At 40.8% G+C, this 17,601-nt stretch overlaps 1 protein-coding gene across 2 annotated transcripts; it reads left to right on the plus strand.

Annotated features, from left to right (window-relative positions):
• The first annotated feature begins 1,557 nt into the window (after window positions 1-1,557).
• Window positions 1,558-16,099, plus strand: LOC113111465 (voltage-dependent calcium channel beta subunit-associated regulatory protein-like). 2 transcript variants are annotated; one of them, XM_026276222.1, is made up of 10 exons: window positions 1,558-1,876; window positions 4,539-4,601; window positions 6,453-6,598; window positions 6,791-6,852; window positions 8,245-8,410; window positions 8,852-9,023; window positions 9,989-10,114; window positions 10,663-10,885; window positions 11,610-11,805; window positions 12,964-16,099. In XM_026276222.1, the coding sequence occupies exons 2-10, from the start codon at window positions 4,563-4,565 to the stop codon at window positions 14,534-14,536; spliced, it is 2,703 nt and encodes a 900-aa protein (XP_026132007.1). In that variant the 5' UTR covers window positions 1,558-1,876; window positions 4,539-4,562; the 3' UTR covers window positions 14,537-16,099. The 2 variants fall into 2 exon arrangements, with proteins under 2 accessions (XP_026132007.1, XP_026132015.1); XM_026276230.1 differs by having other exon boundaries at window positions 1,561-1,876; window positions 10,678-10,885; window positions 12,964-16,098.
• The last annotated feature ends 1,502 nt before the right edge of the window (window positions 16,100-17,601 follow it).

Consider the following 17,601-nt stretch of genomic DNA (forward strand, 5'->3'; position numbering starts at 1 on the left):
GATGTCAGAGCAGTCGAACACAGCCAGGCCTCAGTGAGAACGAGCAGGAAGCCGCTGCGGCCCACGGTTACGAAGGCTTCCAGTAATGAGTCTGATCTGATACAGGTCAAGGGTCACACATTCAGTGAGGCTCTTCATAAACATCACTGATGATGAGCTGATCTTCATCATGATGTTCTCAGACAGCTGTTCAACGGTAATCTGATCATATTTTGACCTTTGGATTGCAGCCAATCTTGAAAATGGGTTGTTCAAAAGCCAAAATTATTCTGAATTCGGATTAGATTACAAAATCCAATCTTGGTTTTGATCCGGATTAAATCCTCAGTTTGTCTTGTTCAAAACGTTTTAGTAAGATTGGGATACTTTTGATTAATAAACACAAAAAACATGGATTATTCTGATCCCTGCAGAAGGGTGGATTTCAGGAGCAAACATGTCATAAACTTTCAAACTGGTCCAGTGCGGTTCATGAGCAAATGCTTGTATGAATACAATGCAAAATTTTTCTGAGAGAATGCAAAAGCAATGCCATTTTTCTCTCCATCTCAAATTTTTCTCCATCAGCATGTTCTTTTAGGGACTGTGATTCAATTCAGTTTGGGTTACTTAATCCTGGAGAGCAAAACATGGGATTTCCAGATTATTCTGATCTAGATAGAGTTTCTGCATCACGTCAGATCTGAAGGGAAGCAGCGACACCGTGTGTCCGTCAGGAGAACTACAGCTCTGACGCCACCGGGGAATGAAGTGGACTAGCAAAACAAACATTTACATGATTTTATTTCAGCTAGTTATAAATATTCATCTGTCAGCAAATGTTTGTGTTAGCCAAACCCCTTTAACCTATATTTGAAATATAGTCTTACTGAGATTTTTAAATTATATTTCACGTTCACTGACATCAGCGAATGGTCACGAAATGCAGCCTAACAAATAAAATATTTATATTTTTAAATAATTTAAATGTAAAATTTGAATTTAATGTTTGTTTGATAGACTTAATTATAGATTACATTAAAATGTTTCTGTATATTATTTTTGACTATTTTATTCCTTTAAATTTGGCATTCTTATAATTTTATAAATTTTATTTTACATTTTTATGATTTAATAGCAAATAAGCACCTTATTCTGATTGATTTTATTCTTAAATAACTTATTTTAATATGACATTTGTATGACATTAAAATAATTAGCTTTCCATCATCACCCCTGATCTGGGAAAGTGACACAAGCGTCTGTCTTCCACAAACACTCGATCAATATTTGTGATGTGAGGATCGATCAGCTCTGCCACAGAAACACTGATGATCTGGAGATCTGTCACCTTCATGAGCACAGGCCTGTGTGTGTGTGTGTGTGGGGGGGGGGGGGGGGGGGGGGGGAGAGCAGGGTGTGTGTGTGTGTGTGTGTGTGTGTGTGAGAGAGAGTGATAGAGTGTGTGTGTGTGTGTGTGTGTGTGTGAGAGAGAGAGAGAGAGAGAGAGAGAGAGAGAGAGAGAGAGAGAGAGTGTGTGTGTGTGTGTGTGTGTGTGAGAGAGAGAGTGTGTGAGTGTGAGAGAGATCATGACGTCACGAGGCAGTGTGGCTCAGACCCGGTTCGGGTTTTGCTCTGGTTTTGTGAATCAGTGGTTTCTGCAGTGAAGCACCACCCTCCTCCTCCTCTTCATCCTGCTCCTCTTCCTCCTGCTCTCTGACGCACATGAGGAGAATCCCAGCGCGCGCGTCACCCGCGCCAGTGGGCGTGGCTTCACTCCGCTTCATTCATAAACTCCGGCTGCCATCGGATGAAATGTAACGCGCTGCTGGAGCGTCGTGCCATTGGCGAGCGCTTATAACGCGTCCCTCGTTCGGACAGCATGAATTACACATAGGTGAGTGATGCCCCGCGTGCACGCGCGCTGTTTAGCGACGCTCGTCCTGTCTGCCTGCGTTTAACGCGTTTTGTTGGAAATGCAGCGCGTGTGAAGCATGGCGTCGCGTTCTGCATGCGTCTGGCGTTAATCAATAAACAAACAAATGAACGCGTTTTTGGTTGCGCGATGATGGAAATCTGCCGCGTCGCGTCCGGACTGTGATGGCGCGTCGCGTCGAACTCGAGATGTGATGTCAAGCCTCTGGATTAAAACATGAATAATGACGTCAGTCAGCAGCGCGTCGCGTCAGTGCGCAACAAAAGACGGTTGTGTGAGTCTTTATATGATTTATGTAACGCGCGACATACATTCACATGTAAAGAGCGCATGAAACAAGCATCTCTCTCTCTCTCTCTCTCTCTCTCTCTCACACACACACACACACACACACACACACACTCTCTCTCTCTCTCTTCAGACCCTGATCATTTATTCTGCTTAAAGACTTTAATTATTCCATTTAACCGGCTAGTGGTTCATTCTGAGTTTATTAATGTCCAGCAAATATATAAGTGTGTGTGTGTGTGTGTGTGTGTGTATACATACACACATTTGCATGTTGAGATTATGATTCAATGTTTTAAAATATTACATTGTGTTGGTAATCTTACAAATTACAAGTTACCCTATTTAAAATGTAAAACAAAGTGTAACTATTTCAGTTACTTCATCAAAGCAATTTAACTGAATACATTTGATTACTTTCTAAATTATAATTTAAATCATTTAAAGATAATCGTGTAAAGCAGTATTCTTTATCGAAAACTCCTGAAACATCGGTGTCTCATATTTTAGAGCAGTCAATGCAATTTATGAAAGAAATCAATTCAATCTGTGTGTGGGTGTGTGAAGAATTCAGATGTGACCCGCTTTGTAATCATTAACATTTTCATATGTAACTATAATTTAATTAAAAATGTTTTTTTTCCATTAATTAAAGTAATTAAATGAAGTAATTCCGTTACATGTAACTAGTTACTCCCCGACACTGTAAATATATATATATATATATATAAAGGTTATATAAGATCTCCTCCATGAATAGCTCACTCGAGCGCTGTGTGTGTTCTGTGTGCAGCTGCAGTGCTTGTAGACTCTGCTGTCCTACTTTCTGCAGTTATCAGCACCACAGCATCCTCCATCAATCCCATAATGCCCCAGTGACATCAGCGGGCATCTCTGGCTCTGCTTTCTGTGTGTGTGTGTGTGTGTGTGTGTGTGTGTGTGCTCAGTTTCCCAGCATCACTCATGCACAGGAAGCACAGAGTCGCTGGTTAATGGTCAGTGTGTGTGCGGTCAGGGAGTTAAACAGCTGTAATGAATGCTGAATCAAGCACAGCAGGACTGTTTATGGCTTCTAGTTCACTGAACGTGTGTGTGTGTGTGTGTGCGCATCATCGGTCCTACCGGAGTGTGTCTCGGTCCAGTGCGTCTCGGCCCGTTTCTCTGCAGGACACGCGTCACATGACCATCTGTGTCATACAAGTGTAATCAAACATAACATTCATTAACATTTGCGTGACCTGCATAAACTCAACTGTGTGTGTCAGTAATAACAGAGATCTTAAACTGTACTTGAAATAAAATATATTATAATAGATGAAATACTTGTTATTTCAGCTAGCTGCCAAGGCATTTTCATTGAATTTATTCATTTTAATTTAATTTAAGTAATAAATTCAGACATTATTAAATAAAAATGAGAGCACATCATATTTTAAAACAACTTTATATAACATTCACAGGGGATCTGTCTCTAGTAGTCTAGAGCTGTAGAGGTCATCTCTAGGTGCTGATCCACCATCAGATCTGGATCCAGGTTCAAGAGATGGATCTTTAATCTACATTTAAATTGACAGATTGTGTCTGCCTCCTGAATAACACACGTTGTTTTATTAGATGATTTAACAAGTTTATACAATTCTTCCTCTCTGTACTGTAGCTGACGGCTGAATGGTTGCAATTTTATCTCTAATAGAATCGATTTTAGAAGTAAAGTAGTTCATAAAGTCATTACTGCTGTGGTGTTGGGAAATGTCAACACTTGTTGATGCTTTATTTTTCGTAATTTTAGCCACTGTATTGAATAAATACCTGGGGTTATGTTTGTTTTCTTCTAAAAGAGAAGAAAAGTAATCAGATCTAGCAGTTTTTAATGCTTTTCTCTAGGATAGCTTACTTTCCTTCCAAGCAATACGAAATACCTCTAGTTTTGTTTTCCTCCAGCTGCGCTCCATTTTTCGGGCTGCTCACTTTAGGGTGCGAGTATGCTCATTATACCATGGTGTCAAACTGGTTTCCTTAACCTTCCTTAAGCGTAAAGGAGCAACTGTATTTAAAGTGCTAGAAAGAGAGGCCATAGTTTCTTGAAAACATCACATTTTTCTGAGCTGTTGGATTTGCTGAGGAATTGAGATATATCAGAAGGATTACTTGCAAAGCAGTCTTTTTCGGTAGAAGTGATGGTTCTACCATATTTGTAAAGATGTGTTCTGATCCAGATGGACGGTCGTTCTGCAGTGATTGTGCTCATGTTGCTGAGTCAGCGCTCCGGGGTCCTGATGATGGACGAGCGTCTGTCCGTCTGAATGCCTGTCATTTTCTCTTGTGTTTCTCACAGGCGTCTCACACAAGCTTTTGGACCATGAGTGATGAGTCTCCATTACAGACGCGCCTCACCACTGTGAGTACAACCAACACACACACACTTTTTTTTTTCGGGTGTATATTTTGTCACTTCAGTTAAAGCAAAAACTAAACTAAAATATAAAAGAAGCAGGATTTATAATATGATTCTGTTCCAGCAGCTGAACTCATGCATTATGTTTGTCTGGTGTCTTTTATGCAGCTGGCAGGTGAGAAAATGTTGCCGTAATTGAACTGCAAAAAAAAAAAAATTCTTCCAAAATAACCAAATTGATGATTTGAAATAGGTCTTCATTTCCTTTGTATAAATGAATGGGAAACTTTGGTAAAGGAGCCGCTGTTTTTGTAGTTTTCATGCAGAACACCAGCGTGAGAGACTGCAGACGAAGTGTTTTTCGGTCTTCTGGCATCTCTCTGCTGAAAGTCTGTGCTGTTTGGAGACACACTGAAGCTTAGTGAGAGGAAATCTGTTTCCAAATTAATTTGCTGCAGACGATAAAAACATGAACAGCTTGTGTTAATGGGTGTGTTCACAATCACGTCACCCGAGGATTCAGTGTGTCTGGTACACGACATCCACCATCAGCTAAACCTGTGACAGACATAGAAATCAATCAAATACATCTTTAAAAATCATTTGTAGAACTATGATGCTCTGAAATATCCAATATATATATATATTACAGGCATAAGTCAGTGGTGTTTCACCTGCGTTAGGTGAGGAAGCTCCTCAGGTGAGGGTGGGGCCACAGGGAGACGGTTGCCATGGAGACACAGACGGACAGATTCACCTGAATGAGGGAAACCCCTCACAGGATTCAGTTTGTGTCTCAGTGCTGCACACTAATTAGTTTACATGGAGCACAGATGGAAAATCTCCATAAGCACATGCACTTAATGTTTGTCTGCTTCACACACACACACACACACACACACACACACACACACACACACACACACACACGAGGAGCTGCAGTAAATGCGTCGTGGCTCAAGGCTTTATTCCATCTCTAATTTTAGTGCTCATGTCCTCGTTTCTCATTCAGAGAAGCAGAAACTGAACTGAAGATCTGCCAGAGTTTTGATTATGTTGAAACTCGTTCCTACAGTCAGCTCAGCACTAATTAATCAATCATCTCTCTGAATTAATTGTTTTATATCCAGCGCTGCTTAGAGACTCGAGTGACTGCAGTATGTACGCACGCATCAATAATGCCTCTGATATTTGATAAGGATCCTACGGTAAATCAGTGCAGTCCTTTTTTTTTTTTTTTTAAGTCAACTATTTTTAATGATTAATTATAAAACTTTTTACAAATTGTCTGTACCACGGTGTATGAAATGTTGCATATAAATAAATAAACGTACCTAGTAAACACAAGTTTAAGGGATCATTCAGCCAGAAATGATCAATCTGTCATCATTCAAACCTGTGTTTCCAACAACAGAAGTAATGTTAAGTAATATATGTTTGGGTGAAGCTATTCCTTTAATCAATTCACAGCATTAGTCGCATAATTATGGTTGATTTATAATAAATAGGAAAACAACACTGTTAATGTTGCAAAATTAATCAGTTATGAAACCAGTTTAATTCAATGTGTTCTGTATTTTTGTGTTTACTGTTTTCAATGTAAACCTTAATAATTGTATGTGGTTATTATGGACACACTGTGATGTTTACATTCATGCATCTGGCAGCGATTTGCACTGAATTCAAGTCAGTCCTTACTGTCCATGTGGAATCAAACCTATGACGTTTGTGTTGCGAGCGCTGTGGTCCACTGAGCTACAGGAAGGCTGGAGATGGAGTTGATAGTCTGTTGTGGTTCACTGATGACATGCACAGTATTTTGAAACAGATATCTCGGTTTGAAATGCATTCCAGGACATGCCGCTGGCGTCTGGCTCTCAGGAAAACTACATCACGCTGCTGGTGCTTCTGTGTGTGTTCGCCGGCGGGACGCTGGTCCTCCTGTCCATCCTGCTGGTCTTCTGTCATCGCTGCTGTCGAGGAGAGCGACGCTACTCCAGGTGAAGAACATTCACGCCTCCAAACCTCCAGAAACAGTGTTCATTCCATCACTCTCACCCTCAGAAACGACTCAAAACACTGGAGTAGACAAACCGGTTTATCACCACATATAGTGTGTGTGTGTGTTTACAAGCTAAACAAATCAACAGGTCTCATGATCTTGGTGTGATTTGTGTTTGTTTGGTGTTCAGAGCCAGTGATGACCTGGAGAAAACCAACACCACATACATAGAGGAGAGTCAGCCGACACAAGGTGAACGTGAGAACAGAGTTATACACAAACACAGCAGGCCAAGCCTTCAACCAAAGACTACTTAAGACCGTTTGATTACGAGATTTAAACTTTGATCAGTTTTATTAAGAGATTTTTAAATGTTGATCAGTTTTATTGATTAAAAGATTTTTAAACATCAGTCAGTTTTGTTCGATTTACATTTATAATTTTGTTAGATTGAGAGATTTCTAAATGTTGATCGTTTTGTTCTCAAATGTTGATCATTTCATTCGATTGCGAGATTTCTAAATGTTAATCGTTTCATTCGATTGCGAGATTTCTAAATGTTGATCATTTCATTCAAGTGCGCGATTTCTAAATGTTGATCGTTTTGTTCGATTGCGAGATTTCTAAATGTTGATCGTTTTGTTCGATTGCGAGATTTCTAAATGTTGATAGTTTCGTTCATTTACGAGATTTCTAAATGTTGATAGTTTCGTTCATTTACGAGATTTCTAAAATGTTGACCGTTTCGTTCTATTCCGAGATTTCTAAATGTTGACCGTTTCTTTCGATTCCGAGATTTCTAAATGTTGACCGTTTCTTTCGTTCAATGTTGATCGATTCATTCGATTGCGAAATTTTTTTAATTTAAACGATTCGTTCGATTACAAGATTTCTAAATGTTTTCGTTTTGTTCGATTTCGAGATTTCTAAATGTTGATCGTTTCGTTCGATTTCGAGATTTCTAAATGTTGACCGTTTCGTTCAATTCCGAGATTTCTAAATGTTGACCGTTTCTTTCGTTTGTGAGATTTCTAAATGTTGACCGTTTCGTTCTATTCCGAGATTTCTAAATGTTGACTGTTTCATTCGATTGCGGGATTTCTAAATGTTAAACGATTCGTTCGATTGCAAGATTTCTAAACGTTGATCGTTTCGGTTGAGTGAGATTTCTAAACGTTGACAGTTTCTTTCGTTTGCGAGATTTCTAAATGTTGACCGTTTCATTCTATTCCTAGATTTCTAAATGTTGACTTTTTCGTTCTATTCCTAGATTTCTAAATGTTGACCGTTTCATTCGATTGCGAGATTTCTAAATGTTAAACGATTCGTTTGATTGCAAGATTTCTACACTTTGATCGATTCGTTCAATTTAGAGACTTCTAAACGTTGATCGTTTCGTTAGATTGAGAGATTTCTAAACGTTGATCGTTTCGTTCGTTTGAGAGATTTCTATACGTTGATAGTTTCGTTCGATTGAGAGATTTCTAAATGTTGATTGTTTCTTTCGTTTGCAAGATTTCTAAATGTTGACAGTTTCTTCCGTTTTTCGAGATTTCTAAATGTTGATCGTTCCGTTCGATTGAGAGATTTATATTTATAAAGAGAAACAAATGTGCATCACTGATGTTTCTCTGTTTTCCTCAGATGTCACTATCAGACTCGAGAGCGGCGAGTCGCTGTCCTCTTCCAGCTGTCATGGCGATACGGACGTGGATCACTTCCTGTCTGCGTCGGTCACTGGAAGACGAGTCTCTTTCAATGAGGCCGCAATCTACGAGCAGAGTGCCAAAGACCAGGAGACAGGTCGAAGGTCAGACTCACACACATACATACACACACACATAAAGGTCAAGGGTCAAGAGCCTCCACACCCTTGATTAAGAGATATAATTTTGGTGTTTTGTTTGATTCACTGAATTAAATATTGGTTACTCGTTTTTTTCTACTATGAGATTTAGTTTTAATTGTCAGTCAGTTTTGGTCGTTTAAAAAATGTAAATAACAGTTGGTCATTTTTTCGATTACAACATTTAAATGTTGGTTGAATTAGTTCAATTAAGAGATTACATTTTTGGATCTTTTAGTTTTTGATTAATAGAGTTAAACATTGGTTGGTTATGTTACTGTCCACTTCCATCTGTCTGTCAGAGATTCATGTGAAGTTCATGTTTCAAGAAAGGAAATGTAATAACTGAATATTGAGAAGACTTTGACTTGGTCTGGATCATGATAGGCTGTAACGGTCTCTCAGGTACACACTGACGGAGGGAGACTTTCATCACCTGAAGAAAGCTCGTCTGACGCACCTGCACATGCAGCCGCCGGCGATGAAGATCCTCACCATCCTGGAGTGTGATTCACCAGAGAACAGCGTGATGCTCACCGAACAGCCCTCACAACACCCATCCCTCTCAATATTTCAGGTAACATGCGTCATGCTGCTTTAATATCTCTCCAACATCACCTCACACATGAAGAGCATCAGCAGTGTGTTTATTTCTGTCGTATGCACTGCAGAAAACATTAAAAATGCACTAGTGAGCTATCTATCCACACATCTCGCAATACAGGCTTTTGTGAAGTGAGATGTGAGTGAACTTCTTATATTATACAAACAACTAAACTAACTCCTACTGGGCTTAATGATCAGCAGACACACAAAAACTTTCTGTTCAGTCACGTTTCCTGAACAGAAAGTGTTTCAGCAGATTACAGCAGCACTTTTGGGCTCCATGTAGATGAATTATCATTTGGATGTAAATGCGACTCTCTTTCTCATGTAAACTAAATGAAGTTCATCATAACTCTTACTGACTCACTCCTGATTCATTTTCTGCAAAGAGCTGCAGTTCAGTTATGCAACACGTTATGCTGTCAGTGTGTCTGACTCACAGCTTCTGAAACGGCTTTCTATTGACAATAAAAAATAATAACATTATAAATAATTATAATAATTAATCAACCTGTTAGAACATGTCAGCCAATCAAAATGAAGAATTCAAATGAGAAATATGTTGCATTGGCAGCTAATACTAATTAAATTATTTCAAGTCATGAACATGTTTTTTTTATGGTTATTGTTATTAATAACCATGTGCTGGACTGAAGAAGGAACCTTGTAAGCTGCTAAGTTAAGGCTGTCATACTCTTAATGAGCATAATTATTAAGTAAAATAAAGTATTTTCAATTAGGCTGAACCTTTTGATATTCCACAGATTTTTTAGTGATTTGTCACAATGCATTTTGGGATTCAGTAAAGGATGAATGCGATACTTGCATACAAAGGGGCCCAGAAAGCAGAATCATTATATTGGCTACAGTCTGGAGTGCATGATGTCTTTAGATACACCCTGTGTAGTCAGCTCTCTATGTTGTGTGTGTTTTCAGCCTGTGGAGCGTCCCGTGTCGGAGACTGAAGGATTGTGGAGCGCTCAAAGCCCCAGCAGTGCTCTGCCTGGAAACACACTGAACTCCAGCACTGAACACACGGCCAAACCAGCTCGATCACACACCGTGAGTCACGCCGAGCATAATGAAATGCATTAGTCAATAAACACAGGAGCGTATATGGGCACAATAAATCAAAAGTCCCACACAATGGCCCGGTTTCACAGACAGGGCTAAGTTAAACCAGGATTAGGCCATAGTTCAACTAGGACATTTAAGTAATTTTTATTAACATGCCTTAGAAAAATGTTACTGGTGATCATCTTTAAACAAAACAAATGCACTGTAACTATTTAGTGCATAATCTTATTTCATTAAATGTTTTAGATATTTAATATTTTTTATAAGCTTTATTTAAATTTTGCATGAACAAATTAAAAGTCATATAGGGTGTTTTGCATTGTGACACTGGCAATAAATTATTTGCATGACTGTAAATTGTAAAGTACAGTTGTGTGCATATCAGTGTTTGTTGAATTTAATTTAAATGCACTGCATCTGCATCTGGACAGAATGATTTCATCACCGTGTTACAGAGTGTGGGTGTTAATATGAGGCGGATGTTTGTCTGAGATTGACCGGCATTACCTGTGACCTGCTGGACACTTTCACAGTCTCTTCCTCTCCAGATCGAGGTGATGAACAGAAGCCTGCTGATGGACAGAGATTCCACTTCCTGTGCGGCCAGCGGTGCTGCAGGTCCAGCTCAGGGCACCATGTTCCACTTCCTGTCTAAGCTCCGACGCCACACCAGCCTGGAGGGAGCGGGTCCATTCTTCAGTGTCAAGAAATGGAGACAGGACACCATCCAGAGAGCAGCGAGTCTCGACATGAGAGGTGAGGATGACCTGAAACACCACATGTGAAGTTCAGATCAAGTCGTTTCTGCAGTTCAGTTTGATTAAACTCTCTTCTGGGACTGTAGAGGATGTTTTGTCTCCTGAAAGATGTTTCATAGTTCAGTGAACAGTAATGATTCTTCATGATATGAGCTGCAGTATTATTCAGCAATCACATTCTGTAAAACAATCCAAAGCCAGACATCCTGCAGTCTCCTTAAACAATGTTTTACACACGGAGATCTTATTCAGCCCTGACTGAGCCTGAAGAAGAGGAATCAATACCGGATCAATACGGCTAGAGTAGCTCAGTCTGGTTACAGTCATGTGACTGGAGTGAGATCTGATTGGTTCAGAGATTTCAGGACAAAAGCTGCTTCCTGATAAGTCGATTATAAAATAAACGCATTATTCCTCACCTGATGTGAAAGGTCAGTCAGTACGGCATGCTCATTTCCTGCTAATGAGTTACAGATTGCATTACATGCGCTCATTATTGAGGATGAGGGGAGTCATGGCGCCTCCTTTCCAAGCTTCTTTGCTTCTCTGTAGCTCCAAAACCTGCTGACGTGTACAACACACTGTGTGATCTCAGAATTGAAAAGATCAGATTCCATGCGATATGTGATCTGAGTCACATGTGAGCAATAAAATCAGATGTGGGCCACCTTTCAAAAGTTGCACTTCCTGGTCATTCCCATGTTTTCCTTTCATTCCCTTAGCTTCTCCGCGGAGACGTGCGTTTCAGAGGCAGCGGGCGGCTAGCGAGACTCTGGATCAGGGAGAAGAAACCTTACACGCTGGAGTCAGCGACTTCTTGTGGCAAAAACCCATTGCACAGCCACAGAAGGAGCCACCAAGACGCCTCTCGGCCGGTTCTTTGGATGTCACCGGAGGAGCTCCTCCTGCCCTCAGCAGGTACAGCCACTTCACCTCAGGATCTCCTATGTGCATTGTTTGGTGAACCACTGCTATAAAGTTTTGATCCCACCTGCCCAGAAGTTTCTAGTGATCCTTGATTAACTGGTTCAGGTGTCTAATTAGTATTAGAGCAAAACTCTGCAGGTTTGTGGACCTTCAGGAGTAAAAATTAGACACACTTGAGTTAGGGGCATCCTATCCTGCTCTCGGAGAGCACATGTCCTATAGCAGGGGTGCCAAATCCTTTTCCTGGAGATATACCTTCCTGCAAAGCTTCATTGCAACCCTGACCAAACACAAATTAAGCAGATGAATTACTGGGATTTTCAGGAGCACTGTATAGCTGCAGGTAGGAACAGGATTAAGGCACCCCTGACCTCGAGATTATCTCAAACCTGACCTGAAAGTTTTTTCTGATCTGGAAGACCATGATTGGCTGGTTTAGTTGTGTTTTAATAAGGATTGTAAACAAACATTTAAGGATAGTGGACCTCCAGGAGCAGGTTTGGACACTCCAGACCTATGAAACAGAGCTCTCAAACACTCCCCACTAATGCACATTTTGGATATCGCCTTTATCGGTCTAATCCAACTAAAGTCTTCCAGTCTCTACTAATGAGCTGGGTTTGTTGAAATCATGAGTGACCGATGAAGGATGTGCAGTTGTGGTGGGTCCCCAGGACAGGTTTGACAAGAACAGCTGAAGTTTAGCTCCAACCTGTCCATGCACGCTTTTCTCAACATTTCTTGTACTACTGAAAAACTTTGATTAAATGCTTCCGGTGTGTTTAATTATGGTTGAAGCTAACTTGTGTGGGACAGTGGTCCTCCAGGAGCAAGATTGAACATCTCTGAATTAGAGGAACATTATGCACCTAAATGTTCAGTTTCAGGAATCGCGGCCCACTTCCAAAACAAGTCTTGATGCACCTCCTAGGTTTTTTTTTTTTAGCAACTGAATAGAGTAATCTTGGGCAAATGCTCATTGCTCAAAATCAATGCTCGTTGACAAATTCTAGATTCTGTAAAATTATTTTTATTATATTTTTAAGTACAATCTAGAATTTTTGCAGAATGAAACTGAATTTTCCTGCCCTTACTCTACTAGTAATACAGAACATTTTACTGTAACATAACAGCTTTGTTTACCTTTAGGTTAGAGGTAGAAGCTGTAATGGAGCTCAGAGTCAACTCAGATGCAGTGAAAGACAGGACTCCAACATTGCCCCCAACCCATGGACCTCTGGAAGTGGAGGATGGGGAAGAGGATGGACAGGAGATGATGGCAGAAGCATCAGGAGGCGGTGCTGAAGAGTATGGACCAGTGACTCATCAGGAGAGTCTAGAGCAGCCCAACCTGTACCGCGACATCTGGAGCCTGAGAGCATCACTGGAGCAGTACGCCTCCTCCGACCTGAGCAGCAACGACAGGGACTCCACTCGCAGCGATGCTGACAGCATTTGCTCAGCGGGAGCATCGAGAGCGGGCGTCCCTGGCTATCAGTCGCAAGACATCGATGATGATATAGACGGGGACGGAGAGCTTCCATATGATGACATGGTCAGGGAAGCTGGGCAGAGGAGAATTGGACACGACAGCGTAGACTCTGAGAGAGGAAGCGACGGAGAGGCAAACAACCGGAAGCTTCTGCAGATGGACAGCGGATACGCCTCAATCGAGGCTCCTTGCAAGGCTCCGGAGGAATTCAGATCGCACGGGAGTAGCTCTGGAAAGACCGCATCAGAACGTCGCCGCTTTTTCACCAATTCTGGACGCAAAGGCACAGTCTGTGAGAGTTTTGAGGCACGGTTGTTCAAGGAGGAGCTGGAAGACGAGGCATCGGAGAGCAGCGCAAGTTTGGAGGCAGACACTCCCGCTACAGTTCCCCACCAAGAACCCATAACCAAACCCAGGCCACGCTTCCAACGCAGAGACTACAGCATCGATGAGAAGACGGAGGCCCTGTTTAATGAATTCCTACGCCATGACCCCCAGTTTGACCAACAGGGCTCGCCCTCCTTGCGTCACCGGCACCGCTCCCGAATCCATCTCAGGAAGCAGTGGCAGCGCAGCAAACAGTACAGCGACCCCGGTGCCACTCGATTGTCACCATCTCTAGAGCGTCAGCGCTGCTATCCACTACGCCGAGGCGACAGCGCCAACTACCCCTTAGACACACGCTACCACAGCACCTTGCCTCGCATCGCTAGCGCCGCGGACGAGGAGGTCAGCGAGGGAGCAGCGAGTACAGAATCACCCGAGCCGGGAAAATCCGGTCCAGAGCAGGAGGATGCTGATCCGCTCTCAGAAACAGGCAATTCTGGTCCAGACCTGGAGGAAAACGCAAACAACAGCAGCAACAACACAAGCCCACATCTCTTTTCATCGCAAACAAAGGACAACAGTGCCAGGCGTTGTGGAAGACCGGAGGACTTGGGAACAAACGCTCATCCCACAGATTCACATAAACATTCACAGATGGACTGTGGTGGACCAATGGCTACATTTAGTTCTCATTTGCATTCACATACAAACACACTCATGCAGGATCCCACTAATCCGGATCAGGATTCAGACTACATACGTCATGCTCTCACTGACATCAGTCCGTCAGACAAACTGGCGTCCACACTGGACGATCGGCTCTACTCCGACCTGAGGACTCAAACAGGGAGTCAAGAGTGTGCTGTGACCGTAAGCCGCACCTCACCAGATCTAGAAGAATAAAGAGCCGTTCACGCTAAGAACAATAACTATAACCAAGAAGTTGTATCAATCACTGACTCTAAGAGAACGGCGAAGTCCACACCATGATACAGAAGAGCGATATAGTTGGAATCACGCTCTTTTCCCGCTGATGAGTGAAAAAACATCATCAGCCAATCTGACTTAAACATGAGCATTTAATATCCTCAAAAGACAAAGAGAACGTTATTGTCCGTTGGTGTGGACACTAATATAGTTAAGTTCTTGTAAGTTTGAATCGTGTTTGAAAAGGTACAGCACCACCAATGGGAATATCGACTGATGTCTGATGTCAAGTCTGTTTTTTGGCTGTCAGTAACTCCTTTTCCATCGTCAGGGTGCTGGTGCCGGGCATCTAATGTCCTCATCATGTAAAGAACAAGAACTCGATCTAGAAACAGTGATGCTAATCTAGATCACGCCCATTATGATTAACGAACACCCCGCTTCCACGTACATTACATTGCACTGCAGCACTAGACACTTTCTGTTTGCAATCCAAAATGGAGCATGCATTATTATGATTTTGAAAGACTTGGCCGTGATTATTTGTGGGCAGCTTGTGCTCGTCAGTTCTTTATATCCTGAATCCTGGCACCAGCACCGTTCCTGTGGAAGAAGACCAAACATCACATTTATAGAAATGACAATAACTCTACTTCAGTAGAACATGAAACAGAATGAATACAAGCATGCGGTCTAGTGGACACATTAGCAATAAACACACACAAGTAAAGGTGAGGTGTGTTGTCTATCAGTGAAATACAGTCAAGCATAAGCCCTGGTACACTGATCATCGGCAAACAGTCATTACTCTAGAAATTACACACTTCACCAGAGTAAATGTAAGAGTTTAAACTGTGTGACCACATCCAACTTCATCTGATCTTGAAAAGGGACTAAACATAGAAAGACAGAACATCCTGAGTCCTTGTCATTAAATCACTGATGTTAAGAAGATCAGCGCTCAATATCTCAGTTTTCATATAACTATTAGGATCATAAATGTGTCTTGAAAGCATTTATTCGGTCCAGATCATGTTTAGCATTGGAGAACGCGGGTAAGTGTAGGTGAATGTATCTAGATCACTCTAAACTGTCATTTTAAATTATAATTCCTTTGCAATAAAGGTACTTTTGTTGGGTTTATGCAAAAAAACACATTTATTTCTCGTTTGGAAACCAAAATTCTCATTGTGCACTATTATTTTAACCTGCAAAACCAAACTGACAGAAGCATGTTGGCTAGTTTAAAACTTCATTAGTTACACAGGGTCCAGTGAGCTAGAAGCAGCAACATGAGCTCTGATAAACGTGAAGCTGTCAGCTAGATATCACATAAAATTAAATATTACACAACACATTAAACAAAACCCGGAGCTGAAGGGGATTTTCTGTGGAACTGCTGCCATGGAAACAGGCGTGTAAGCGGTCATAGGTCACACGCCAGAGACGAAGCAGCACCGTTCTGCTGATTCTGGACAATCTCGTCTTTTCCTCTCAATGCATTCATAGATTGTTCTGAAAGACTGGTTTGAATCAGCAGCAGAAGAGAGTTTCCTGCAGCTCCAAAAACACATCTACAAACCCATGACCCCAGTCTCTCAGAAATAGTGGGAGATTTCACAAATAAGAATAAAAAAAAACTTTTTTTTTTTTTCTTTTTTAGAAACATTCCTATTATCTTCATGAGTGACCACAAAATATTTGACAATTTGCTCAAAAATGTATTTTTATTACTGCAATACACAGTGATGATGTACTGACTTAATAACAATATAACTCTCTATTCCCAGTGATGACTTTAATAATGCAAATGACTAAACAAACCCAAAGATGTCTGTATGCATTGCAGTAATAATCATTAGTGAGTAATAGTCAGGAAAATAATGACAAATCAAATTTCAAAAGCAAAAAGAGACTTTACGGTTCACGCGAGAGTCATGCAGAGGTGAAAAGAAACACTCACCTAAAGTCAGATGGGGATCATGCCTGAAGAGCATCTTCTCGTTCATCAGCAGGGATTTACAGCTTCTGACATGCTTTCTGTTTCTCAGATACAGACGGAGCTCAAATCAACATCTCAGATTTGATGGATCAAAAAATTAGGTTTCATTCTCAGATTTCTGAACCAATAAAACAGCTTCACCAATAGTTTGTATAACCTCTTAAAAACTGGGCCATAAAAAGTTACACAAGTAGTTACTTTTTTATGAAGTAATGCTATATTGTAATTCATTACTTTTAAAAGTAACTTTTCCCAACACTTTTCGTAAAATGATGGTTTCTGTATAGATCACACTGGACCGTGCAGTGCATTATGGGAAACCGTGAAAGCAGGACAATTCTGCATCAGCTACTCACTCACGTGACGCTTTATGTGGAGCACAAATGGAGACGTTTTACAGAATGTTCATGCAGCCCTTCTCTAGACACCAAACTCCAAAATGTCACAAAAAGCAACATCTCCTCTGTGTTGCACAGAAGAAAAAAGTGCATTTCAAAGGAAATTATGACAGAACCTTTGATCTTACTGCAAGCCTTTACGCATAATGCAACAAAGGTATTTATAATGTACATTGTAATGCATCGTAATTATTAACTTTTCATAAAGTCATTCTGATTTCTATCCAAGCACCGAGTCACTTGTATGGAAACTTGTTGCTTTAACAGAAAAAAATTATAAAAGATAATTGCGAATTTCTTTTCTTACAAATTCTGACATTATCCAGCTATTTCAAAAATGGAATTGTGAGAGAAGTCAGAATTACAAGAAAAAGGGTCCAAATCGCGAAATATAAACCACTGGGTGAAAAAAAAAAAAAAAAAAAATACTGAATTGCAAGATATAAACAATTGCGAGAAGTCTGCGAAATATAAAAAAAAAGAAGAAAAAAAAAGAAGAAAAAGTCAGAATTGCGTCAGTTGTGAGAAAACATCACAAATACCTTTTCATTTTTTGACAGAAAAAAAAAAAAAAGTTGTCAAGATGTAAACTCAAATCAGAGATAAATCCTGGAAGTACAAATTCGGATTCATATCTCAAA

This window comes from Carassius auratus, chromosome 2, assembly GCF_003368295.1.
Source record: "Carassius auratus strain Wakin chromosome 2, ASM336829v1, whole genome shotgun sequence".
In the NCBI taxonomy this organism is placed as follows: domain Eukaryota; kingdom Metazoa; phylum Chordata; class Actinopteri; order Cypriniformes; family Cyprinidae; genus Carassius; species Carassius auratus.

Coding starts and splice junctions, on each gene's coding strand:
- LOC113111465 (XM_026276222.1), top strand. CDS start 4,563: ATGAGTGATGAGTCTCCATTACAGACGCGCCTCACCACT. Junction 4,602..6,452: donor TACAGACGCGCCTCACCACT/GTGAGTACAACC, acceptor AATGCATTCCAG/GACATGCCGCTGGCGTCTGG. Junction 11,806..12,963: donor GCTCCTCCTGCCCTCAGCAG/GTACAGCCACTT, acceptor GTTTACCTTTAG/GTTAGAGGTAGAAGCTGTAA.